The sequence below is a fragment of the Myotis davidii genome, unplaced genomic scaffold, assembly GCF_000327345.1.
Source record: "Myotis davidii unplaced genomic scaffold, ASM32734v1 scaffold1334, whole genome shotgun sequence".
NCBI lineage: Eukaryota > Metazoa > Chordata > Mammalia > Chiroptera > Vespertilionidae > Myotis > Myotis davidii.
In genome coordinates, this window is record NW_006285046.1 from 36,641 (window position 1) to 64,124 (window position 27,484).

Genomic DNA, 27,484 nt, shown 5'->3' on the forward strand with positions numbered 1-27,484 from the left:
ACAGGATGGATTGAACTGGAGAGCATTATGTTAAGTGAAATAAGCCAGTCAATGAAAGAAAAATACCACATGATCTCACTCATTTATGGATAATAAAGACCATTATAAACCGATGAACAAAAATAGATTCAGAGGCAGAGCAGCATTGAACAGACTATCAAACTACAGTGGGAAGGCTGGGGAGGGTTGGGGGCAGGAGGGGAGGGTAAGAGATCAACCAAAGGACTTGTATGCACGCATATAAGCATAACCAATGGACATAAGACACTGGGGGGTAGGGGAAGCCGGGGGAATGTCAAGAAGGGGGAAAAAAGGAGACATATATAATACTCTTTGTACTACTTTAAGCAATAAATCAAAATTTTAAAAAAATGAAGTATACAATTAAGTGGTTTTTGGTACAATTCACAATGTGTACAAAAAATTATCACTAACTCCAGCACATTTCATCACCCCCAAAACAAATCCATTATCAGTAACTTGGTCAAACCATGTGGCAGTGTATTGTCAGTACTTTATTCCTTTTTTATTGCTGAATAATTATAGGGATACTAGAGGCCCTATGCATGAAATTTGTGTAAGAGTAGGCCTTCCTTCCCCCCAGCTGTCACCACCGGCTTCCCTCTGGCACCCGGGACCCAGGCTTCCCTCCGGCCCCCAGCAGGCACCCGGGACCGAGCTTCCCTTGCAGCCCCATGGTCTAATTAGCATATTATGCTTTTATTATTATAGATTATTATTATAAATACACCTTGTTTATCCACTTATCAGTCATTAGTTGACATACATCTGGGTTGTTTCTACTTTTCAGCCATTATAAAAATATGCTCCTAACCCTGCCAGCATGGCTGAGTGCTTGAGCATCGACCTATGAACCAGGAGGTCACGGTTCAATTCCAGTCAGGGCACATGCCCGTGTTGTGGGCTCAATTCCAGTGTGGGGCCTGCAAGAGCCAGCCAACCAATGATTCTCTTTCTTCATTGATGTTTCTATTTCTCCCTCTCCCTTTCCCTCAGAAATCAATAAAAATATATTTTAAAAAATAATGCTGCTATTCATGTACAAGTTTTTATGTGGATATTTGTTTTCACTTCTCTTAGGTTTATCCTAGAAACGGAATTGCTGGATCATATGGCAATTCTATGTTAAAATTTGAGTGACTGCCAAACTGTTTCCAAAGCGACTAACCAGCTTTTCTTTTTTCTTAAATATATTTTTGATTTCAGAAAGGAAGGGAGAGGGAGAGATAGAAACATCAATGATGAGAGAGAATCACTGACCGGCTGCCTCCTACAGCCCCCCTCCCCCACTGGGGATTGAGCCCGCAAACCAAACATGTGTTCTTGACTAGAATCAAACCCAGGACCTTTCATTCCACAGGCTGATGCTCTACCCACTAGCCAAACCAGGTAGAGCACTAACAAGCTTTTCAATAGTTAATGACCAGTTATTTTTCTTGCTCTGTGGAATGACTTCATAGCCTTTGCCTTCATCTTTTGTCAGTTGGTAGGTATTCTTTGTATGTTGGGAATGTCTAATTCTTTATCTGTTTTTTTTAAATATATTTTTATTGATTTCAGAGAGGAAGGGAGAGAGCGAGAAACATCAATGATGAGAGAGAATCATTGATCGGCTGCCTCCTGCACGCCCCCTATTGGGGATCGAGCCTGCAACCCAGGCATATGCCCTTGACCAGAATCGAACCCGAGACCCTTCAGTCCATAGGCCGACACTCTATCCACTGGGCCAAACCAGCTAGGGCTATCTGACTTTTTATAATGATTTTCCAGCCTATTTCTTGTTTGAGTTAATTAATAGTGGGTTTTTTTTCTGATTTATCATAAAACTTCATTTATTATAAACTTGTCTCCATATGTTTACCACAAAATAAATCATTTTATCTTGTGTTGAACTTTCAAATTCTACAATAGGATTCACACTGTCAGCTGATTTACTTTTGCAAAATGAACTAAAATGAATGAAAAATTTTAAACGATGATTACGAATCGTTTTTAAAAACTATGTTATCACAATGGTTTATATTTTATTTCAAGGCATCTCAGTTTTGTTTTGCTTCATCATTAAACAATGTTCTCTTATGTGTTCTTTTATTGATTAAATTCCATTTTTTTGTATGTAGTATAAGCACAGGAGTCTTACTCTTTTTCAGAACAGTTTTTGCTAGCACCATCTATTTAACACTAAGTTGAAATGCTGCCCTTTCATATAGGTTCCCATATATTCTGATCAATTTTGGCACTTACTCTTCTCTTCTACTGTTCTATTTATGTACTCTTAGTAAAAACCATACTGCCTTGATTAAAGGAGGGTTTTTGTTGTTGTTGTTGGGTGGTTTTTTTTAGTAATTCTGATGTCTGCAAAGGCAGGTAATCTTTATTTTAAAAAAAGTTTGGTGCCACAGTTTTGACACTTGTCTCTCTATAACGTTATTTTAAACCATGGCTAAGTGAGTCACCTATAGTTAGGGTTAAGAAAAGACATTCAGCCCTAGCCTTGGCTGGTGTGGTTCAGTTGGTTGAGCATCGACCTATGAACCAGGAGTCAGGGTTTGATTCCCGGTCAGGGCACATGCCCGGGTTGTGGGGTCGAAGGGCAGGAAGCAACCCATGGATGATTTCACTCTCATCATTGATGTTTCCATCTCTCCTCCCTTCCCCTCTCTGAAGTAAGTAAATACTCATTCAGCCCTAGCCCTGGCTGGTGTGGTTCAGTTGGTTGAGCATCGACCTATGAACCAGGCGTCAGGGTTTGATTCCCGGTCAGGGCACATGCCCGGGTTGTGGGGTCGAAGGGCAGGAAGCAACCCATGGATGATTTCACTCTCATCATTGATGTTTCCATCTCTCCTCCCTTCCCCTCTCTGAAGTAAGTAAATACATAAGTAAACGATAAAGGCATTCATTTACATTCTTACTTTCGTCATCCTGCTGGTGGCCGGTGTTACACAGAGGAATAAGATCATCCCTAGGGTTATTCCAGCCCTGATCAGTGTGTGGGAACAATGCAAAGAGAAAAGACGCTGTTAGGCGTCAGTGAGAAACTGGAATTGAGAGCAGAAACGGTGATGGTCCGAGAACGATTAGGATTCCTTACAAAGTAAGATGTGTTGAAGTGGGCAAGCAGAGGAGGGAAGGGTCGCCAGGCTCTGACCTCCTGGCCGGCCCTGATAGAAGGGGCAGTTGTGAACGGACCCAGGATCTGGCTGAAGCCCTGAACCACCGCTCACTTCCCACCCCCGTAATCCTTTGGCTCACCCCGGATGCTGCACGGCAACTGCGGGGGCCGGGAACAAACCTTCCGGTCCCAGAGACAACTCGCTTCCGGTCTAGCCACAGCTCTGCTCCGCCCCACCCGCCGCGCTTGGAGGCCTCCCATTGGATGATTAGAGTTGAACTACATTTCCCAGCAGCTCCTAGAGTTAGCCCGTACCTGGACGGGTGCTAGCCGGTCATGGAGAACTGGAGCTAGCATTCTGCTTTCCGTCTTCCAGGTAGGGACACAGAGAAAGCGGCTGTCTCCAGTCTGGCCTCCCTCCAGCCCTGTGAGCCCCGCCGGTCTGCTTCGAGCCTCGCCTCAACTGCAGACTGCCCGCTCCGAGTAGGGAGACCAGGTTATCGCACCGGAAACGAGGCACCGGGCGTGACATCACAGATGCTGAGGTGCCCCGACTCCCAGAAGGCACCGCGTCCTGCCGTCTTTCCTAATTGACGTATCGGCGCACCAATAGTCTCTGGCAGATTGTGAGGACACTCCCAAGGGCGAGGGGAGGGCTCGGCTTCTCGCGCCTAGTTTCCCGGTCTCTCCTCGAGCCTGGGTCTCCGGGCTGCCCTCAGCGAGCGCCCAGGGGTGGCAGAGCCGCCGAAAGGTGAGGTGCTCCGCGAGGGCGGGAACCAGGCTGAAGGCAACCTCTGGGCAGCGGATGGTGGTCCGTTGTTGGAGGAGCTCGGCTGGATAGGGAGCCTGGAGCTGGCCCCAGGCAACGCCCCGGCCGGGCTGCGCGCTAAAGGTAGCCCCCGACCGATGGGAGAGGGTCTAGCGTGGGCCAGGACTGGGGGTCCTGCTGGGATGTCCCTTGCCGCCTTCAGCAGAGCGCTCTCCGCATAAAGGGGGCACCTCCTGCGGCCTTGCGTTTTCTTCCCGAGCCACCAGCGGCCCCTCGAAAGGTATCCGAGGGCTCTGCGCTCAGATTCTGGCCAAAGCTGATGGACTTCTATACAAATACCCCTCGGTATTGGCCCCGGATTTCCCGTCTTCTAGCCCAGCGGTCGGCAACCTTTCTCGGACCTCGCGGGCCACCGGTTGGCGACCGCTGTTCTAGCCCCATTGCTCCACCAGCATGAGTTAAACAACTCGTCCCAGTGGGATTTCCACTTGTATTTCTTAGGGTAATGGCCCTTGGTCTTCTGTCGGCCGCCTTTGCTCCCTTCCATGGTCCCTGCAGGTTGGACATCCTCTAGGTCTCATTCTCAGGGTCTTCCTTGCGGGCCTTGCTGAGAGAATCCATTTCAGCCATGAATTCCCTGCCCCCGCTTAGCTTTCTTTCCTGACTTAGATCTCCTGTGGTATCACTACCCAAGCTACACGGGTAGGACATACCCTGCCTGATCTTTTGGGTAACCGAGGGTACCTCTTGTCTGCAACTTCCTGGCAGATTTTCTCCAGGGAGAGGTGGCTTCTGAAGCTCTCCCCAAGCGAGCGTGGTGCGTGATTTCAAGGCGCGATGGCTGCAAAAGTGTTTGCGATGCCTCCCAAGCCAAAGCAGTCCTTTATCCTGAGAGTGCCTCCAAACTCCAAGCTAGGCCAGGACCTACTTCAGGATGCTACCAACAGGCCCAAGACCATCCACCAGCTGGTTCTGGAGCACTTCCTCACCTTCTTGCCCAAGCCAGGACTCCCCCAGCCCGATCAGAATGCCAAAGAGACCTTGGTGATCATGAAAGATGTGAGCTCAAACTTTCAAAACAGAGGTAAGGACACTTCTGTTTCCCTGGAAGAGAAGGGGAGGGCACTCAGGGGCTGAGCTAGTCTTTCCCTGCTAGTAAGGACTCCCAGTTAGGATGATGGATATTGAGAAAAGTAGTTGATTTTTAAAAATATATATTTTATTGATTTTTTTACAGAGAGGAAGGGAGAGGGATAGAGAGTTAGAAACATCAATGAGAGAGAAACATCGATCAGCTGCCTCCTGCACACTCCCTACTGGGGATGTGCCTGCAATCAAGGTACATGCCCTTGACTGGAATCGAACCTGGGACCCTTCAGTCCACAGGCTGACACTCTGTCCATTGAGCCAGACCAGTTAGGGCGGAAAGTAGTTGATTTTAATAAGTCAACACGTTGGGGAGAGGGAGTATTCTTTTCAAGCTGGAGCTTGAGTGGTTTGCTGGGTGTGGGTAAGGCCATAGAATAAGCAGCGTGCCTCTTTTCTATAGTGTCCATTTTCCATTGGGGGAGGGGAGTAGGCAATATCTTTTTTTTGTTTTTTTAATCCTCACCCAAGGATATTTTTCCTTTGATTTTTTAGAGAGAGGGGAAAAGGGGGGAAGACAGAGAGAAACATTGATGTGAGAGAAGCACATCAATTGGTTGCCTCCTGCATGTGCCCTGACCAGGGCCTGTGCCGAGGAGGGAGCCTACAACTGAGATACGTGCCCCTGACCGGAATCAAACCCCAGACCCTTTGGTCCACACGCTGACGCTCTATCCACTGAGCCTAACCAGCTAAGGTGGCAATATCTTTTTAAGATAAATAAATGTGAATGAATGATTGAATTAATTTTAGTTTATGTGGCGTTTTGGAAATTTTGTGCTTGCTATGGGGTTCTTCAGACTTTACCTTCTCCCAACCCCCGCTTTAGTAGTTGTGGGAATTTTAAAAGGTACTTAGGGGAAGTCATTCTTTTCATAATGAGGAGACCCTATATAATAGGTTCCAGACACTGTGATTTATGGCTTGATCTCTGACTGGGCTGACAGGACCAGAAAAGGCCATGAGTTGCCTGCCAAAGGAGCGAAGACAACCTGACCTTAGGGTGTGGGTAGCGTCTCCATATTAGACGGACTGACTTTTCCACTAACTGCAGTTTCCTCTTTTCCCAGTGCAACCTGATCCCCTAGCGAACTTTCTGAGCAAAGAAGGAATCCAGCAGGAACAGGAGACAGTATCTGTGTGCTTGAAAGCTGATTCTGAGGTGAGTATGGTTTCCCATTCATAGTTTGAGTGTATCACCTTCTCTGCTCTTTCTTTTAAATATGTTTTTATTGATTTTAGAGAGAGAGGAAGGGAGAGGGATGGAGAGATAGAAACATGGATTGGCTTCCTCCTGCACTTCGCCTACTGGGTGGGGACTGAGCCCACAACCTAGGCATGTGCCCTGATCAGGAATCTAACCAGTGACTTCCTGGTTCATGGGTCGTGTCTCAATGACCGGGCCCCACTGCTCTTGCTATCCCTCCCAGCTCAGCCAATCTTTATATAAAAGCATATTCTCGGAAGTCAACAGGGAGAATGGGGCTTGTTCTTCACTTTCTCCTTAGATCTTTTTCTTCTGCGTGTCTTCTGGCTCCTTTCCTGACTGGATGCATCTCTGTGAGACTTATAAATCCCTTTCACCATTCCTTCCCTCGTCACTGGGTCTCAGTATTTCTTATCAATAGGGCTGTCAAAGAACCTCTGTTACTAAGAGGAAGGGGGGCCTGTTGCTCTTTCAGGATCTGGTGGTTTTTGAGGATTTGAATGTATTTCACTCCCAAGAAGAATGTGTGAACTTGGATCCTATGCAGGAGCCCACCTCAGAGAAGGAAGAAGACAATATTGGGGAGATGATGTTAATGGGTAAGAAATCAAGTCCCTTGTGTATTCAGATTGAATGCTATGGGAAAATCATGTTCTTCTACTTCATCTCAGACTTTTTCGAGACACCATTCATACCAGCTAAGCACATGTGTTTAATTTTTGTCTTGTCCCATGAGCCAGCGCCTGTTTCAGCTCTGGGTGGCCATTTTCCCTATATCTTGGGGGCAGCAAAGGCAGAAGGTACCTCTCTTGGTAAGCAAGGACTACAGCTGATGTATTAACATCAAGCATTCAAACAGAGAGAAAATGTGGGCACTTTCTGAATCTGTTTTTTGGATCCAGTGCTATTTCCTAATAGGTATATTTTATATATGTATATATGTATGTTAATTCTCACCTGAGGATATTTTTCCATTGGTTTTTAGAGAGAGTAGGAGGGGGAGAGATAGAGAAACATTGGTGTGAAAGGAGACACATCAATTGGTTGCCTCCTGTATGGCCCTAACCAGGGCTGGGGATCAAAGCCCGCAACTACATGCCCTTGACCGGAATCTAACCCGGGACCCTATAGTCGCAGGCCAATACTCTATCCCCTGAGCCAAACCGGCTAGGGCCCACCAGGTATATTTTAAATTTGTGTTTTCATTGGACACATGACACATTGAAGGTCAATAACCGTGAAACCTAGTGTAAAAGAAAATATATCCAACTATTGATGGAAATAATATCTGCTTATTAAGCACTTGTGTACCTATGTGCTAGGCACTAGTCTAAGTACTTTGCATTTATTATCTCTTGTAATTCTCACAATTGTACTGTGGGGTATGAGAGTTACTACCATTTTACAGATGATGAAACTGGAGCAGAGAAAAGCTACTTGCTAAAGGTCACACAGCAGTAGATAGTGAAGCAGAGATTTGGACTCTGGGAATTTAACATCAGACCTTACAGCCTTGACCCAGAGCTGTACCGTCTCCTTGCTGAATGGCTCATAATTTTGTCAGTGTATTTTCTATATGGTTGGTGAAGGGCCCTTCTTCATTTGTACTCATTTTCCAGTAATGGTTAAGGTATCCTCAGTGATACATATTCGCTCATCTGGCAGCAGCTTAACCTTAGAGGTGCTTCAGCTTTTCTCTAGAAGTACTTTGTTACCGGAGAGCAAGGGTGAGTCCCGAGAGCCGTAAAAGGCCCAAGAAGTCATTTGGTCTGGCCCTGCCAAGGCAACCATAGGCGGGACTTGAAATTCAATAAATCTAGGAGCTTTTTTTCATAGCAACATAAATTTATATTAAGTGAATTATATTAAGCAAATGATGTTGTAAATATCCAAATGGGCCTTGGCAAATAAAAGGTTCCCCACCTCTGTCATAGAGTCAGGGGCCTTAAAAAATGATTTTGCTGAGTGCCTAATATTTTTACTTCACTTCAGGGCTGTTTGTTCTGAGGCTGAAGTTGAGCAGAGAGTAGGTATGCGTTGCCTACGGTGACAAAAATCCATGACTTAAACTCTGTGGTTTTCTTACACATATGGTCGGGGTAGTGGCCAGGTTAATTTCCTACAGATTGTTCTGTTTTCTTTATTTTAGGAAAAAGTATAAACAGATAAGATTTATTATATGAGTTTTTCCTGACTCTTGGGCAAAGCTAGCATTTATTTTGGGTGACAGGTTGGTGGTTATGTTGCCAACACCGGGAATACTTTGGCCATGCACCTTGAGGCCTAGAGACCCAATGCTCACTCTCCCCTCCCTTGCCCATACCCTAAAATTGATTATTTAAGCTTGGAGTCAAACAATAAATAGCAAAGATATACATATGATTTTTTAAAACACTTCAGTCACCCTGGCCAGTGTTTCTCAGTGGTTAGAGCATCAGCCATGCACTGAAGGGTCTTGGGTTTGAGTCCCGTTCAAGGGCATGGACCTGAGTTACAGGTTCAGTTCCAGACCCTGTCGGGGCACATGCGGGAGGGAGCCAATCAATGTCTCTCTCTCACATCAATGTTTTTCTCTTTTCTCTGTCCCCCTCCCTTCAACTCTGTCTAAAAAAAAAGAAAGAAAATGCTTAAGTCGTTCACCAATATTTAGTAAATGCCCCTTATTTTTTTCCTCAGGTAGGGTTGGGTTCTGGAGTTGATTAAAAAGATACATATTACTCCAGTCCTGCCTTCCAGGACTTTCCAATTTGTTTTGTAAGATAAGTCATTCACATAAAAAGATAAGCAGTATGAAACCATTATAACTATAAGGAGATGACAAGGTTGAGACAGGATTTGGACCCAGGAGCAGAGTTTGGAAGAAGATGGATTGTATTTCCATAGCAGGAAATAAAATGAGATTATCCTCTGGGCACCTGGACATTGGGGGTTGGGGGTCAGATGTAGACGTAGAGATTTGGGAGTCATTAGCATACAGCTAGAAATAGTAGCATTTGATCAATTTGCAAAGGGAAAAGTGCAAGGGAATGAACGGGGGGCGGGGGCAGGAATCAAAGAAGAGTCAATAGAGGAGAATAGAATGTGTGTCTCTATCCAAGTGAACACGAAAACAGATTTAGAACACTTAAATTCTCAGTGAGATCTTATAGTTATATCTACTTCTACTGTGGTAAGAGACGTATCTTTACAAGATTGATACACACTGACTCTATTCCCTGCAACAAAGAAAAACTCAGTGGATTCCAGAGTAGAAATAACACAATACGATCTACCCAGTACAACTAGAAATTAATAATGAAATAAGGGGGAAAAGTTCCACTCGGAAATTTTAAAAACTTAAATTACCTGAGTCAAAGGGGAAATACAAGTTAAAGTTACGTAATTTTTCCAGAAAACAATGTGTCCCAATCTATGGTATATAGCAGTGATGGCGAACCTAAGACATGCGTGTCAGAGGTGACACGCGAACTCATTTTTTTGGTTGATTTTTGTTAAATGGCATTTAAATATATAAAATAAATATCAAAAATATAAATCTTTGTTTTACTATGGTTGCAAATATAAAAAAATTTCTATATGTGACACGGCACCAGAGTTAAGTTAGGGTTTTTCAAAATGCTGACACGCCGAGCTCAAAAGGTTCGCCATCACTGGTATATAGCCCAAAGTGGTACTCAAAAGAAAGTTTATGGCTGTAAAAACATGTAAAAAAAATAAAGTAATTAAGCCTATGACTCAGAGTTAGGAAAACAACAAGATAAAGGAAAACAAAGTATTAGTAAATACTAAATTAGAAATCATTAAGTTAAAAAATAGAAGAATAAGAAAGATTTAAAAAAATAAACTAATTTATCTGAACAAATTAAAATTTTCAAAAACTAGCCCCCCATCAAAGAAAAAGGACCAGTTTCACAGAAAATTCTTGTGAATTCTTAAAAACTGGACAATTCAAATGCTATGAAAAATTCGAGTACAAAAAAATGTTCAAATTATTTTTATGAAATTAGTGTAACAAAGATACCACAACCTGATAAAAACTGCTGTGACCAGCCCTAGCTGGTGTTTAGTGGTTACAGCATCAGCCCAGGGACTGAAGGATCACATGTTTGATTCCCAGCCAAGGGCAGGTACCTTGGTTGCGGGTTTGACCCCAGGTTAGGGCGTGTGTGGGAGGCAATCAATGTGTGTCTCTTTTTCTCTCCCTCTCTCCTCCCTTCCTTCCACTGTGTCTAAAATCAGTGCAAAAAATATCCTCAGGTGAGGATTTTTAAAAATAATAAATTTTTAAAAAACTGCTATGACCAAATAAGATTTATTCCAGGAATGCAAAACTGATTTAATACTAGAAAGTCTGTTAATATATTCCATCTTATAATGAAGAAAAAAAAATCCAAGATCATTTTCATAGTTACTGAAAAGGTATTTGACTAAATACAAACCCCTGCTTCATAAGAATACTTAACAAAGTAGTACTTAGTGAATACATCCTTAATAAGGTACTTATCTTTTCAGCCAGCATCACCTTAACAGGAAATACTGGGAGACATTCCACTAAAATTAGGAATACAACAATGAAGCCCACTATCACTATTTCTGTATTTAATATTGTATTTTGGGTATTTGGCCAGTGTAGTTAAATGAGAAAGAAGTTAGGTGTAAAACAATTTTAAGAGAAAGATAAAGGTACATCTGTTTACATACGTTGTAATTGTGTAGATGGAAAACTCTAGAGAATGTCTGAAAACTTACCAAATACAAGACCATTCAGTATAGCATTGGAATGTAAAATATTACAGTATATGGAAATCATTAGCTTTCCTATGCAAACATAATCATATAGAAGATATAGGGACAAAAAAGATTAAACACCTAGAAATAAACTTAAGAAATGTGCAAAAATTATTAGGAAAACCGTAAAACACTTCTAAAGGACATAGAAGCAGATTTGAATGAATGAAAAGAAACACCATGTTCTTAGGTGGGAAGATTTAATGTATAAAGGTCAGTTCTCCCCAAGTTGATTTATGAATTCAATGTAATCTCAGTAACAATACCTATAGGATCCCTCCCACCTCACCCCCACCTTCTGCAATTGGACAATCTGATACCAAATTCAAATGGATTTGAAAGTCTTGAAAGAAAAGATCAATAAATCACATAAAAATGAAAAAATATATCTGTAAGTTTTAAAAGGCAACAAGTTGGAAATATTTATAACTCAGACAAAAGCTTAATCTTCCTAATTTATAAACAGTTTCTAGAAGTAGGGAAGAGAAAATTCAACAGATTCACATAAAAATACAAATTACCTTTAAATACATGAAAGTATGTCCAGTCTTACTTATAATTAGAAATACAAATTAAACCTCTACTGAGTTACCATTTTTAAAATATATATTGATTTCAGAGCAGAAGGGAGAGGGAGGGAGAGATAGAAGCATCAGTGATGAGAGAGAATCATTGATTGCCTGCCTCCTGCATGCCCCCTACTGGGAATCGAGCCCACAACCTGGGCATGTGCCCTTGACCGGGAAACAAACTGTGACCTCCTAGTTCATAGGTGATTGATGGCCTGCCTCCTGCATGCCCCCTGCTTGCGATCAAGCCTGCAAGCCAGGCATGTGCCCCTGATTGGAATCAAACCCGGGACCCTTTAGTTTTCAGGCCGACACACTGTCCACCGAGCCAAATTAGCTAGGGGCTGAGTTACCATTGGTTAAAATCTGATTTACATAAATCAGCACTGTAGCAACACTTCGGTAGTGAGGTTGTTGGGAGAGCTATATTGCTGGTAGTTATACGGAATAGTACAGTCCTTATGTATAGGAATCTGTAATTATCCATGTTACAGATGTATTAACTCTTTGATCCAGCAGTCCCACTTCTAGGAATCTGACCTACAGGTAACAGCAACAGTACATATTCAAAATGATGTAGTTATTTATTGTGGTGTTGTTTCTAAAAACACATGGTTGAAAACAATCCAGGTGTCTCTGCAGGGTTGATTATGATATGTCCACACATCATATTGTGATAATCTCTATATACTGGAATATAGTGATTGAAATAAAACAAGCAGAAATATATAGTATACTACCTTTTATGTAAGAAAGGGGGAGAAAAAGAAAATGTATTGTCTAAAGAAACAATGGAATACTAAAAAGAAACTAATAAAAAGTGGTACCACTCTGAGAGATGAATAGAATGGATGGGGACAGGGATTGGATTAAGACTTCTCATTGCATACTTTTTCATATGTTTTGATTTTTGAGCAATATAAATATATTAGCTACTAAAATTTTTTAATTTTAAAAGTTAGTACATTAAAGAAAAATCATGAATGTCCATAAATTGTCCTCAAAACAGCCCTTTAGTATAACCATTTATAATCATTCATAAAACACTGATGGTAATTCCTTAAAACAGAACCAAATAAACCTGCTTTCACAATATCATTAACAAGGTTTTCTAAAACAAGAAAAGAAAAAAAGGGTTAAAAAGAATAAATCTTGCCCAGCTGTGGTGACTCTGGATTGAGCATTGTCCCATGGACCAAGAGGCCCTGGGTTCGATTCCCAGTCAGGGTACATGCCCGGGTTGCGGGCTCGATCCCCAATAGGGGGTGTGCAAGAGGCAGCCAATCAATGAGTCTTTTTTGTCATTGATGTTTCTATCTCTCCCTATCCCTTCCTCTCTGAAATCAATAAAAATATAAAAAAGAAGAAGAAATATTGGAAAGGGAAGGAACCCTTTTTGTACTTAGTACAAACCCTGATTTGTACTTACAAAATCTAAAAGGATTGACAAATTTATATTAAATAGTTTTAAAGTAAGTAGAAAACAATGAAAGCTCTCATTCAGAGTGACTATAAAATAGAAGTAAACTAGAAATGCTTTGTTGGTAAATATAAAAAAAAAGATTGTTAAATATTGGAGAGACACAGGTGTAAATGGGAAAATTAAAATGTAAAGATAACTGCCCTCCAAATTTATACTGTATTTAGATTCATGTTCTGGCTGCTTTTACCAATTTCAGACATGTTATAAACAAAAGTGTGAAATTAAACTCCAAATGGGGGTGCTTGTGGTGGGGCTGCAGGGGATCCTGCAGGAAGCAGCAGGACAGTGGGGTCTGGGGAGGACAAGTACGACTACCTATTCAGAGTGGTGCTCATCGGGGACTCCAGGGTGGAGAAGAGCTACCTGCTGTCTGTCTTGCTTCACCTACAAGTTCAGCCTGGAGAGCAAGAGCACCATTGGCGTGGAGTTTGCCACCCACAGCATCCAGGTGGATAGCAAGACTATAGGTGCAGATTTGTGACACCACAGCCAGAGCACTACCTCACCATCACCTCCACCTACTACTGGTGCAGTGGGCACGCTGCTATGACATTGCCAAGCCCCTGACATAGAGAACGTGGAGCACTGGCTGAAGGAGCTATGGGACCATACCGACAGCATCTTCAGTACATTGCTGGTGGGCAACAATAGCAACCTATGCCACCCGAGGGCTGTGCCCACTGACGAGGCCTGTGCTTTTGCAGAGAACAACTTGGACTTCACCAGTGTAGAGGAAGCTTTCAAGAACATCATCAAAGAGATCTACCACAGTATATCACAAAAACAGATTGGAAATTGTGCAGCCCATTAGTCCCTGGGCAACAATGTGGTGGACATCAGCATGCCGCCTGCTACCCACAGACAGAAACTGAGCAGACTGCAGTGCCTTTAACCACGCACACCTTGTCCATGTGTGCATGCACGTCCTTGTCCTGTGCTCACCCCTCACCATGATGTCCTACATGATCCCACCCTCCTATTGAGCTCAGCTGGGGCTTAAGGAGTCAAGCAGCACCTCCTGTCTCCCCTCTCCCCACCCCAGGAAAGCTCAAAGCCTTGGCTGCTGCCCCTGCTCTTCTTGGGTCCGAGTGGGCCTCTGGATGGGGCAGGGAGGGTGGCAGGATGGGCAAGGCCAGCCAGAGGCAAGAGGATGGGCACACTGACCAGGCTTCTTCAGTTTTCCCCAGCAGACTCCAGGGAGCAATTACTTCCCTCCCTCTCTCGCCAGTTGTCCCAGCTGGCCCTGGTCCCCACCCAGAATTCCCATCTGGGCCGAAGCCTGAAGAGCAACTAAGGTGGGGTGGGACAGACACAGGCTCCTACTGGCACTCTACTCCTCACGTGCAGCCAGCACTGGCACATGCCTTTTGACCTTGGCCTCTCCTACGCCTGTGAATCCAGCCCCTGCCTGTAGATTTGTGCTGGGAGAAGGACTCCCTCCCCTTCTCTATGCCCTTTTCTCTTGTTGACTTGTCTGGTCAGGACCCTGTTTGCAGGTGAAGCAATATCTGTTTTCTTGGTTTTTTGTTATTGTAGAGAAACACAAACCTTTATACAATGTGTAAGATTAATGCCAAAAACAACAACAAAACTCCAAATATATGAGTTAACTGTAAAAAGAATTAAAAAATGGCCAGAAAACCAATAGAAATTGATCAGATTTTGAAAACTGATTTTTCCCCCTCATTTTGAGTTATTCTAGAGGAAGACTTCAATTTAAAAACACTTCATCACCTTTTTCAAAAACATGCAAGCTGCAGATTTAACTCAATTTATTGAAAACACATTAACAATATTGAATATAATTAACAGTGTCTTAGTTTTCCCAACCTATTGTGAGTATATTCAGCTAAAGAAGATGCATGGCCCTAACCAGTGTGGCTCAGTAGATAGATCGTTGGCCTGCAGACTCAAGGGTCCCAGGTTCGATTCAGGTCAAGGGCATGTACCTTAGTTGCGGGCACATCCCCAGTGGGAGGTGTGCAGGAGGCAGCTGATTGATGTTTCTCTCTCATCGATGTTTCTAGCTCTCTATCCCTCTCCCTTCCTCTCTGTAAAAAATCAATAAAATATATTTTTTAAAAAAAGAAGATGCATATAAATGGAAGAGTAAGAAGTATAATTAATAGTTATTTGATTAGTGTTAGAAAAGTCTTTTTTATATATTTCCCCCAAAATTGAAAAATTGATGTCTCTAGTGATGGGTAAACAAATCTCTTCATAATTCAGGATGCTTTTCACTTCTGTGCTTTCAACAAAATTGAGGAGGATACAATTGAGTTGTGAACTGATTAGTCACAAAAATAATACTTGAAATGTGGGACTGTGGGTTTGGCATGTAAAGTGGAAATAGTTCAAAGAATTGAATGACATCGTTTCATAGGAAAATTTGCGTCAATTTCATCTATTTATATATCAGAGATTCTCAGAGCTCACTAAAAAAAAAGATTAGAATTGATCCTGAACCCAATCTCAGCCATAAATATTATTCACCCGCAAAAACATGAAATAAAATTTTTAAATCCTCCATTTCATTAACAAAATTTCCAATTTTTCTTTTTATGTTTAAAATTTACAATGTATTTATGTCTTTTGATAAGCTATATATAGCATTAATACTAATAGTAATAATTCAATCCAAAAGGAAAAATTTTAACTCGAAGGATGAAATTATATCAGTAAAAGATTTTCAAATATAAAAATAGTTTACATGAAAATATTCTGTGACAAAGGTGGAATGGAAATACAAGGTTAAGGAGAAAGAATGCTATAACATTTCTGTGTTGAAGATCAGCTTAATGATGGATAATATTGCTTATCAGTAGCTTTGTTAATTTCTTTAGATACATTATTCCATTATTTTAAACTCTCAATATTTATAATACACCAGAAATAAACTGATTGCAACTATTTATTATTTTTTAAATATATTTTTTATTGATTTGAGAGAGGAAGGGAGAGGGAGAGGGAGAGAGAGAAAAAAAACAAACATAAATAATGAGAGAGAATCATTGATTGGCTGTCTCCTGCACGCCCTCTACTGGGGATCAAGCCCTCAACCAGGCATGTGCCCTGACCAGGAATCCAACCCTGATCTCCTGGTTCATAGGTCAACGCTCAACCACTGAGCCACACTGACCAGCTAGTTGCAACTATTTAAATTTAAAAGAACTTAGATATGAATTTAAATGTATATATGGGTGTATATATCTAAATATATACACACATATCTCATCAATAGTCATTGACAAAGATTTAGAATTTATAATATATAAAATTTCTTTGAATTTATAAAAGTTTCAGCCCAATAGTTTGTAATAAAGTACAAAATAAAGCTACAATGAGAAACCATTATACTTAGTAAATATTTTACATGGTATTTAATACTGGCAAGATTAGTTTGTTACACACAATTGTTATTGTTGTATTGAAATTGCTGTAGCTTCTATGGAAAGCATTTTGGCAGTTCATATCAAGACCTGCAATGAAAATTGGCATATGCTTTACCCAGCATTTTCATTATCCTAAGGAAATAAATAAAAGGAATAATTAAATAGAATAAATACATTAGTGTGTGAAATTACTAAATCCAGTAAAGATTCACATTCTAGCTTTTGGGTCAGCCACATATCTTAATAGTTGATTGGTGTGGTTTTTTTTTAATTGATTTCAGAGAGGAAAGAAGAGGGAGAGCGAGCTAGAAATATCGATAAGAGAGAATAATTGATCAGCTGCCTCCTGCATGCCCCACACTGGGGATTGAGCCCGCAACCCGGGCATGTGCCCTGACAGGGAATCGAACCTTGATCTCCAGGTTCATAGGTTGATGCTTAACTGCTGAGGCCTAAGCAGTTGATTTAACCTTTTTACTTTATTCTCAGTAAGTTGACCAGAGTTTAGGGGTCCCTTGTCACCCAATCTGTTTATAGCATACTGTTTTGCACTTTGCTACCTCGTCATTATAATCTTATTTTACAGTTGTTGTTTTTTTGGAACTATAATACAAATACAGAAAAGTTTATAAATAAGTGTATAACTCAAATTTTCACAAAATTTACACATTTGTCTAACTACCACCCAAAATTGACTTTCTAACACTGTAGAAATTCCTATTGTGCCTCACCCAGTTACTACTACTACTTCCTTCCTCCCCCCAAAATGCCACTGTTGATTTCTACCATAGTTTTATCAGTTGTAGTAATCACTTTGATTCCCAACTAATAATCTATTGTGTGAATATATGACATCTCTATTTTGGGGTATTGTAATTGTTTACGGTTTTTTACTATATAGGACATTGTAGTGAGAAATATGCTAATTAACCAGGACGCTGTAATGGGTAGACCGAACAGGAGGAGGTTGTATGCGCAGCGTCTGGGGCAGGGTGGCAAGGGCCTCCGCACACCTGCCCTGTGGGAGGGCCTGATCAGCAGTGGCCGCAGCTGCTTCAAGGGCCGGAGAGGGAGGCAGAGCCAGCCGGAGGATGGGCGGCGCAGCGCGATTTCAAATCGCGCACTGGGCTCCTAGTAATATAATAGTTAATGTAGTGAGAACCTAGAAGTAAATCATCTTACCGTTCACTTACTAGCCTAAAGATTACGAGTGGTATCCTTTAGTATTTATGTCCTTCATCCCCTGGTACTTAGCTCAATGCTTTACACAGATAAGCTCAATATGAACTCATGAGTACACATAAAGTCTTTGGTATAGTCTCACTCATTTCATTTTTTCTTTCACATAAAAAGATTACTGTGTGCTTATATTGTGGGGTATGGAAAGATTTATTAGTACTGTATCCCACCCTTCATAAGAGTATAAAAGGAATGTTGGTGGCAATTATCTGCCAGTCCTCAGATTTGTGATTTTTAAGGTTATTTCATGAAAAATCAAACTTGTTTTTTCCCCCTCCTGGTATCATATCCCTCAAAAGTTATTAAATTCTCTTTTTTTGTTTCAGCAGTCAATGATAGTAATCCTGAGGGTGAAGATCATATAGAAGATTCTTCAGATTGTGATGAAATGGATTGTTTTGTGGTCTCTGAGCAACCTCCAGATTGCCATAAAGAAAAAACACTAAATACATCCATTTCAAATGAAAGGAAAATGAGGGATCTTTTAATTACCATTGAAAATGATACTCCACTAGAGGAACTCTCAAAATTTGTGGATATCAATATTACTGCACTTAATCAAAATCAGAGATCAAGAAGATGGTACACTTGTCCACTGTGTGGGAGACAGTTTAATGAAAGTTCTTACCTTATTTCCCACCAGAGGACTCATACTGGAGAAAAACCGTATGACTGTAGTCACTGTGGGAAAAGCTTCAATCATAAAACAAACCTTAATAAACATGAGCGAATCCATACAGGAGAGAAACCTTATGCATGTTCAAAATGTGGAAAAAATTTTCGTCAAAATTCACATCGTAGTCGCCACGAAGGAATCCATGTAAGGAAGAAGGTATTTAAATGTCCAGAATGTGGGAAAACCTTCCCAGAGAACAAAGAATTTGTGCTTCATCTGCAGAGTCATGTGGCTGAGAGGCCTTATGGTTGCAAAAAATGTGGGAGAAGATTTGGTCGGCTGTCAAACTGTACTCGGCATGAAAAAACCCACTCCGCATGTAAGACCCGAAAGCAGAAATGTGATCGGGAAAGGTCCGATGGTCCTGCCTCAACCTGAAATGTTTCTTAAGGAATTCTGAATTCCCAGGCTATCTGTAAAGATACAGATATATGAGACCCTCATAATAGCCCAAATTGAATAAATACCTACCTTGGCTAAACCTCAAATTTTTAGAAAATTCACAGGGAAGAAAATGTCCTCAAGATCTATACCTCAGTTAGCAGCCAAGCTTTTGAGTCTAAGGAGCTTTCCTTTGTGAGCTTATACTACAATGTACAGGTCACATCTTTTTCCCACGAAAAGCTCCAAATATGAGTCTGGAGATTGTTTATCTGCTAAGTGAACAGAGTAACTCTTGTGTACTGAAAGTATATCTTCTTTTACACATTTGAGAAGAGAGAGAATGCAAAGATCCTTTCTGGACTGGTATTCTGAAAGACCCAAACTACTGATTGTTAAGCCAACAGCTTATATTCGTATAACCCTCTAAGAACACCCTTCAAAGCTTAAGTGTTGAAAGGGATTGTTTGCTTTAGAATATAGGAAAATACAGCAATTGAATATCAAAGGCTTATTGCTATTTGTGATCTGTCAGTTGTTTGCAATTTATGGGGAAAAGTGACTTTTATAAAAACCTTTTCACAATGTAATTTTAAAATGTCTACTCCTCTTACTGTTCTTGTTCAGCTCGCAATTGCTCAAACAGCTCTTTGATGCCTTTCCCTTGCCACAAAAGAAGTTTGGATTGCTCAGATCCAGCCACCCAACCCCACTATTGGAAAAGCTCTTCAGAATCATGTTCCTCTGCTGAGCCAAGAAGACTTACTAGGAAGGAATCCCAAGAGCTCGAAAAGGGGGAGGAACACATTGGCTTGGATCCATGGTTACTCAATAACCTTACCATATGCTTAATTCCCTCTAAGCATTTATCAGGCCTTTGGCAATGAGTGGTCACTACCTCACAAGCAAAGTGTTTTATTTGTAGAAATTATGTCACATTGGTTAGGTCACATTGTCTCTCAAGAGACAGGATTCCTGTGTCTTCACTGTTGTAGATATCTGTTCCTTTGGCCTGATATCAGACTTTCCTGACTTGCCTTCCCAAAGCAAGGCCAGCGGTGCCTTCATGGGACCGATCCTATGGTGTGTGAGTTTAAGGATTCTTGTTCAGTTTTGCTCTTTTTGGTTTTCCTAAATTTTTACATTGGTATTTTGATTGGAATAAATTAATCCTCTAAACTCTATGGGAAGTTTTGTTTACAAATTTTGTTTCCCAACCAGAAACATGCCTTTCACTTAGAGTACTAGAGGCCCAGTGCACAAAATTCGTGCACTCCGGGTGGGGTCCCTCAGCCTGGCCTGCATCCTCTTGCAGTCCGGGAGCCCTCAGGGGATGTCTGACTGACAGCTTAGGCCTGCAGGGAGCTCCTGCCACCGCTGCTGTCCTTGCCAGCCATGAGCCTAGCTTCTGGCTGAGCATCGCTCTCCCTGTGGGAGTGCACTAGCCACCAGGGGTCAGCTCCTGTGTTAAGCATCTGCCCCCGGGTGGTCAGTGTGCATCATAGTGACCAGTCATTCTGCCATCGGGCTGAAACTGGCTCTCCAACATCCCCCAAGGGGTCCCAGATTGCAAGAGGGTGCAGGCCAGGCCTAGGGACCCTACTAGTACACATTGGGGCCAGGGAGGGACGCAGGAGGTTGGTCAGCCGGGGATGAATCACAAGAGGGCTCCAGGGCTTGTCCAGCCCATCTCGTTCAGTCCCAGTTGGTCAGACCCCAGCAGCAAGCTAACCTACCAGTTGGAGCATCTGCCCCCTGGTGCTCAGTGCATGTCATAGAGAGCAGTTGAGCGGTCTTAGCATATCAGCATATTACGCTTTGATTGGCTGAACAGCTGGCTGGATAACTGGACACTTAGCATATTTAGCTTTTATTATATAGGATTCCTGAGTACATTTTTCTCAATTTGTATTGTAAATAGTTTTTTATTATATTTTTATAGTTATTGCTCTTATATAGGAAAGTTATTTTTAATTATATATTTGTGAAACTAGCCACTTCACTGAATGTTCTTAATTTTCAGTAATTTCTCAGTTCTATTATGTTTTGTGGTTAAAAATTATACCATTTACAAATACTGGTAATAGTTTTGTTTCATCTTTTCTGCCTATTGCTCCTTTCTTGTTATTTTTTTGAACACGTAGCTCTAAGCTTTGTTTTGGTACAAAACATTTTATGATACAGTACAATCCTGAGTCCTAATTAAAAGACAGTAACAGCCCAGGCGGTATGGCTCAGTGATTGAGCATTGACCCATGAACTGGGAGGTCACAGTTCTATTCCCCTGGTCAGGCTCATGCCTGGATTTCAGGCTTGATCCCTAGTAGGGGGCATGCAGGAGGCAGCCAATCAGTGATTCTTATTGATATTTCTATCCTCTCTCCCTCTCTCTGAATAAAAACATTAAGAATAAATAATAGCTTGGAACACACTTTGTTCCACCCTGGGTATTCCCTGAGATCTCACCCCATTCAATTTGAAGCTCCACCCAAGCTGTCTTGGCTCAGGCTTCAGACTTTGCTAAAATCAAACAAGTTGCAAATGGTGACAGCATACCCCAAACCTATCAATAAAAGACCCAGCACTAGCACCAGCCTGCCTGCTTCACAGCTGAGCCTACCTCCAAACGCAATACAAATAACAAATAGCAGTCATCTGCAGATCCCTATGTAGCTCCTGCCAGGTGGCCCCAGGGAGTGGCTGACTTTGCACCTCCCTGGAGGCCCTAGAGCCAGTGCACTCTGGACAGTTTCAGACCATAGCAGATTACAACTCTACACATTCACAAGTGACACACTCAAGAGGCAGACTCAGTGAGCACCAAAGCCCCACTGAAGCAAGTCCTGCTCCATAGGGGTGTTTCCTGCATAGCAGCTCCCCTCCTGTAGTCACAGCTGGTCCTCACAGGCAGTTGGCCTGGAGGTCAATTTCTCCCAGTGATGCCAATAGCAATCAAGGCTCAACTACAAGACTGCACACAGCCCACACAGGGGTGCACCTAGAGTGCCCAACTCAGATGACTGGGGAGGCTGAGCCACTGGGCCCTACAGGACACCTACTATACAAAGCCACTCTTCCAATCCCAGGAGACATAAAGCTCTACCTAATACATAGAAACAAACACAGGGAAACAGCCAAAATGCGGAGACAAACATATAACAAATGAAAGAAATGGAAGCAAGCAAACTACTGGATACAGAATTCAAAACCATAGTTATAAGGTTACTCAAGGATCTTCATGAGACTTTCAAGGCTCTTAGTGAGAATGTCAAAGACATGAAAAAGAACCAGTCCAAAATTAAGTATACACTAACTGAAATAAAGAACAGTTTTCAGGGATTCAACAGTAGAGTAGAGGATTCCAAGAATCAAATCAACGATTTGTATATGAGGGAGCAGAAAGCACCCAATCAGAAGAGCAAAAAAGAAGAAAGAATCCAAAAATATGAAGATAGTGTAAGGAGCCTCTGGACAACTTCAAGCATATCAACATTAGCATTATGGGAGTGCCAGAAAGAAAAGAGAGAGTGCAAGATATTGAAAACCTATTTGAAGAAACCATGACAGAAAACTTCCCCTACCTGGTGAAAGAAATAGATTTAGAAGTTTAGGAAGCACAGAGAGTCCCAAACAAGCAGAACCCAAAGAGGCCCACACCAAGACACAACATAATTAAAATGCCAAGGGCTAAAGACAAAGAGAGAATCTTTTTTTTTATTATTGATTTTTTACAGAGAGGAAGGGAGAGAGATAGAGAGTTAGAAACATTGATGAGAGAGAAACATCGATCAGCTGCCTCTTGCACTCTCCCCACTGGGGATGTGCCCGCATCCAAGGTACATGCCCTTGACTGGAATCGAACCTGGGACCCTTGAGTCCGCAGGCCAGTGCTCTATCCACTGAGCCAAACCGGTTAGGGCAAGAGAGAATCTTAAAAACAGCAAGAAAAAGGAGTTAGTTTCCTACAATGGAGTGCCCATACAACTGTCAGCTGATTTCTCAACAGAAACTTTGCAGGCCAAAAGAGAGTGGCAAGAAATACTCAAAGTGAATAATAGTAAGGACCTACAACCAAGATTACTCTACCCAGCAAAGCTCTCATTTAGAATTGAGTGTCAGATAAAGTGCTTCACAAACAAGAAAAAGCTAAAGGAGTTCACCACCAAACCAGTATTACATGAAATATTGAAGGGTATTCTTTAAAAAGAGGAAGAGGAAGAAGAGGAGGAGGAGGAGGAAGTGGAGGGAAGGAGAAGAGAGAAAAAAACGTGAACAATAAAATGGCAACTAATACATATCAATCAACAATTGAATCTAAAAATCAAAATAAATGAACAAGAAATCTAATGAACAAAATAAACTAGTGAATAAATTAGAATCAGGCATGGAAGCGTGGAACAGACAGATGAATCTCAGAGGGAAGGGAGAGGAGGAGCAGGGAGAGGTTAACTAAAGATCTTACCTATGGATACAGACAGTAGGGTGGTGAAGGCCTGAGACAGGGTGGGAAGGGGGGGGAGGAGGGGAATGGGGGGGGGGGTAGGAAGACATCTGTAATAGTCTCAATAATAAAGTTTTTTTTAAGTAAATAAATAAACTGAGACCAGAAGGATGAGATGGGGGGAAAAGAGAGGTAGTGAGGGGATTGTTCCAATAGCAAGACACGAGCAGAGAATTTTTAGATAAACATGAATTGCTAAAAGATATATGAATGTTCAGCCCTACTAGTAATCTAATTGTTATAAATTGAAAGAATAAGATGTCATCATGTTAAGTATATTAAATAAGCATGGTTTGTGTGTGTGTGTGTATGAATGTTTGGCTTGGCAAAAGAGGAATGATAGTGGCACCCATTCACTGTAACAAGAATGTTTTAAAAAATTACTCCTTGGCTCAGCCAGCATGGCTCAATGGTTGAGCGTCGACCTATGAACCAGGAGGTCATGGTTCAATTCCTAGTCAGGGCACATGTCCAGGTTGTGGGCTAGACCTCAGTGTGGGGCGTGCAGGAAGCAGCTGATCCATGATTCCCTCTCATCATTGATGTTTCTATCTCTCTCTCCCTCTCCCTACCTCTCTGAAATCAATAAAAAATATTTATTTAAAATTATTCCTTGACCCAACAATTTATCTCCTATGTGCAAGGGGAAATATCACATTAGAATAGTAAAAAAAAAATTAGAAACAACCAAAATGGTTAAACAAATATTGCTGAATATTATAAAGTTAATGAAAACAATGCTTTTCATTGGGTCTTTTTCTCTCCATTCTCACTTGAGCCCACTCCAATTTCACATTCAACTCCAACACCACTGAACATTTATAGGACATTTCACCCAACAACAGAGGAATACCCATTCTTTTCAAGTTCACATGAAGCATCACCAAGATAGACTACATCTGTACATGAAACACCTTAGCAAATATAAAAGTCATACAATGTATGCCCTCGTCACAATGAAATGAAAAATAAGAGTGATAGCCAAATATCTCAAAATATTTGGAGATTTAACAACACATTTCTAAATAACAAATGGATCAAATAAGTCTCAAGAGAAATTTTAGAATAAATGCAAATGCAAATTGTCAAAATTTGGGATGCAGTGAAAGCAATGCTTAGAGGGAAATGCAGCATGTAGATGCATAAATTAGAAAAAAGATCTAAAATCAATAATCTAAGTTTCTACTTTAAGATCTACAAAAGAAGAGGAAATTAAATCCAAAGTAAACAGAAGAAAAGACATAATAAAAATCAGAGTAGGGCCCTAGCCAGTTTGGCTCAGTGAATAGAGCTGATATTTCTATCCTCTCTCCCTCTCTCTGAATAAAAACATTAAGAATAAATAACAAAAACCAACACTTAAAGGACCACAGAACAGTTGTCTTTTATCAATTTGTATTTCAAGCCTACAGTACCCATTAACACCAGTGACAAAACTGGCTGCCAATGTTAGTCTCCTATTCCTCCAGAATTACTGACTGGGTCCACCAGTTATTGGCACCAGAGGACTGGCTCACACACCTAGAGTACTTAAAGGTTGCCATGCAGGGCAGTGATGAGAAGTGTCAGGCCATCGGGTCCTCAAGGCCTGTGGATGGGTGATGCCCTGTTGTAGGGCTGACTGGCAGCCATATCTGAGTCTCCATTCCCCGCCCTGGTTAGGGTGCCTGCAGGGGGCAACCAATCAACGTGTGTCTCTCACATTGATGTTTCTCTCTGACTCTCCCTCTCCCTTCCACTCTCTCTAAAAATCGGTGGAAAAATATCCTCAGGTGAGGATTAACGACAACAAAAGAGTAGAAGTCAATGAAATTTAAAACAATCATTAGAGAAAACCAAAATCAAAAGTTGGTTCTTTGAAAAGACCCATACAAGTGATAAACCCTTAGCCAGACTAACAACAGAAGAGAAAAGGCACAAATTACTGCTATGAAAATGAAATGAAAAAGGAGCCGTCACTATAAATCCTATGGACATTAAGTGGATAATAGAAGAATATTATGAACAATTCTATGCCCATAAATTTGATAACTGAGATGAAATGGACCAATTCCTTGAAAAGCAATCTACCAAAATTCAAAGAAAAATAATCTGAATAGGCCTATATGAATAATTAGTAACCTTCCAAAACAGAAAGCACTGGGCCCAGATAGTTTCACTGCTGAATTCTACAAAAACATTTAAGGAAGAGATTCTGCCAATTCTCTACAATCTCTACCAAAAATAGAAACCAAAGGAATACTTCCTAACTCATTCTACGAGACCAGCATTACTCTAATACCAAACCCAAACAAAGCCGTTACAAAAAAAGAAAACTACAGACTAATATTTCTCATAGACATATATGCCAAAATCCTCAAAATATCAGCAAACTGAATCCTACAGTGTATAAAAATAATTATACTGCAGGACCAGATGAAATTTATTCCAGGTATGCAAGATTGGTTTGACATTTGAAAATCAATTAATGTAATCCATCATACCAACAGGCTAAATAAGAAAATTATATAATCATATCAGATATAGAAAAATCATTTGGCAAAATCCAACACCCGTTCATGATTTAAAACAAAACAAAACAAAAATCATCAAACTAGGAATTGAGGGGAACTTCTTCAACTTGATAAAGAACATATGGTACACAAAAACATACAGCAACATCATACTGGTCAGAAAATAGATTCTTTCCCCCTAAGATCAGGAATAAGAAATAAAATATCCTCTCTCACCACTCCTATTCAACAATACACCAAAATTTCTAGCCAATGCAATAGGACAAGTAAAGGAAATAAAAGGTATACAGATTTGAGAAGGAAGAAATGAAAATGTCTTTGTTTGCAGGTAAGATGATTATGTATGTGGAAAACCTCAAAGAAGAGAAAAAACAACAAGACTGGAACTCAAACAATATAGAAAACTATCAGGATACAAGACCAATCTACAAAAGTCAACTGCTGTCATACGATCCAGCAAGTCTACTTCTGGAGATATAGCAGTCAGCAATTGGAGTTTGAAATTTAAAATACAACACTATTTTGGGGATTTGAGAGCTGGGTTAACGGAGGAGTGGAAGGAGTACCAAGAAGAGAAGGAATAATGGTGATACCAAAAAAGGCCATGGCCATGTAGAGCCTATTTGTTGCACCAACTGCACCCAATGTGTGCCCAAGGACAAGGCCATTAAGAAGTTTGTCATTCAAAGTCCTGGCCAGTTTGGCTCAGTGGATAGAGTGTTGGCCTGCGAACTGAAGGGTCCCAGGTTCGATTCTAGTCAGGGGCGTGTGCCTTGGTTGCGGGCACATCCCCAGTAGGGGACATGCAGGAGGCAGCTGATTGATGTTTCTCTCTCATCGATGTTTCTAGCTCTCTATCCCTCTCCCTTCCTCTCTGTAAAAAATCAATAAAAGAAGTTTGTCATTCAAAATATAGTAGAGGCCGCAGCCTTTAGAGACATTTCTGAAGCAAGTGTCTTTGATGCCTATGTGCTTCCCAAGCTGTATGTGAAACTACATTACTGCGTGCGCTGTGCCATTCACAGCAAGGTAGCCAGGAATCGTTCTCATAAAACCCAGAAGGACGGAACATCCCCACTCCAATTTAGACCTGCTGGTGCTGCCCCACGACCTCCACCAAAGTCTATGTAAGGAGCTAAGTCCTTGAGGACTAAAGAAAAGTTCTCTGGGGGTGGGGGGAGAGGGGGATAAATAGAAATTGTACTTTAAAAATAAAATACAACACTATTTCCACTAGCACAACCCCCCCCCAAAAAAAGGTTAAGTCTAAATTTAAAAAAAAATGTATGAAATCTATACAAGGAAAACTTGAAAGCAATGAAAAAAATATCTAAATTAATGGACAGCTATCCCACGATCATGGATAGAAAGACTCAGTAGTGTTAAGATATCAGTTCTTCCCAAATACTATCTATATGCTGATGTCTCCAAAATGAATATTTCCAACTCCATCCTCTTCCCTGATGCCTAAGTCTATATATGCCTTTCCTTTTTGATAGTTCCATTTGGATGCCCAATGGACATCTCAAATTCCAAATGGCCATAACAAAAATTGTATGGTAATGCAGTATTTTATTTATTCTGTCCATTAATGATTAACAGTTGAGCACATTTACAATATTAATCTAAGAGAATTTCTTTAAAATATTTCAATACCAGGTATTAATAAGAGAGTCAAAATTAC

The 27,484-nt window shown here is 41.2% G+C and overlaps 2 protein-coding genes and 1 pseudogene across 6 annotated transcripts; all 3 read left to right on the plus strand.

Moving 5' to 3' along the window:
* The first annotated feature begins 3,780 nt into the window (after positions 1-3,780).
* Positions 3,781-19,294, plus strand: ZNF200 (zinc finger protein 200). Of its 5 annotated transcripts, none has more exons than XM_006755415.2 (5): positions 3,781-3,887; positions 4,674-4,989; positions 6,122-6,213; positions 6,734-6,857; positions 18,056-19,294. In XM_006755415.2, exons 2-5 carry the CDS (start codon positions 4,743-4,745, stop codon positions 18,781-18,783), a joined length of 1,191 nt encoding a protein of 396 aa, XP_006755478.1. In that variant the 5' UTR covers positions 3,781-3,887; positions 4,674-4,742; the 3' UTR covers positions 18,784-19,294. The 5 variants fall into 5 exon arrangements, with proteins under 5 accessions (XP_006755478.1, XP_015414022.1, XP_015414023.1 ...); XM_015558536.1 differs by having other exon boundaries at positions 18,059-19,294; XM_015558535.1 differs by lacking the exon at positions 3,781-3,887 and adding an exon at positions 3,906-4,028.
* LOC102774731 lies at positions 13,348-14,167 on the plus strand (annotated as a pseudogene).
* Positions 19,295-24,829: 5,535 nt separating the features above from the next.
* On the plus strand, positions 24,830-26,931 carry LOC102775299 (40S ribosomal protein S26-like). The gene is made up of 3 exons (XM_006755432.1): positions 24,830-24,873; positions 26,355-26,478; positions 26,698-26,931. Exons 1-3 carry the CDS (start codon positions 24,830-24,832, stop codon positions 26,929-26,931), a joined length of 402 nt encoding a protein of 133 aa, XP_006755495.1.
* Positions 26,932-27,484: the final 553 nt, after the last annotated feature.

Excerpts from the sequence above, each read along its gene's own strand:
- LOC102775299 (XM_006755432.1), top strand. The coding sequence starts at position 24,830 with ATGCAGGGCAGTGATGAGAAGTGTCAGGCCATCGGGTCCTCAAG. Across the intron at positions 24,874-26,354 it reads CAGGCCATCGGGTCCTCAAG|TGGAAGGAGTACCAAGAAGA; the intron begins GCCTGTGGATGG and ends TTAACGGAGGAG. Across the intron at positions 26,479-26,697 it reads ACAAGGCCATTAAGAAGTTT|TTTGTCATTCAAAATATAGT; the intron begins GTCATTCAAAGT and ends CAATAAAAGAAG.
- ZNF200 (XM_006755415.2), top strand. The coding sequence starts at position 4,743 with ATGGCTGCAAAAGTGTTTGCGATGCCTCCCAAGCCAAAGCAGTCCTTT. Across the intron at positions 4,990-6,121 it reads CTCAAACTTTCAAAACAGAG|TGCAACCTGATCCCCTAGCG; the intron begins GTAAGGACACTT and ends CTCTTTTCCCAG. Across the intron at positions 6,214-6,733 it reads GCTTGAAAGCTGATTCTGAG|GATCTGGTGGTTTTTGAGGA; the intron begins GTGAGTATGGTT and ends TTGCTCTTTCAG.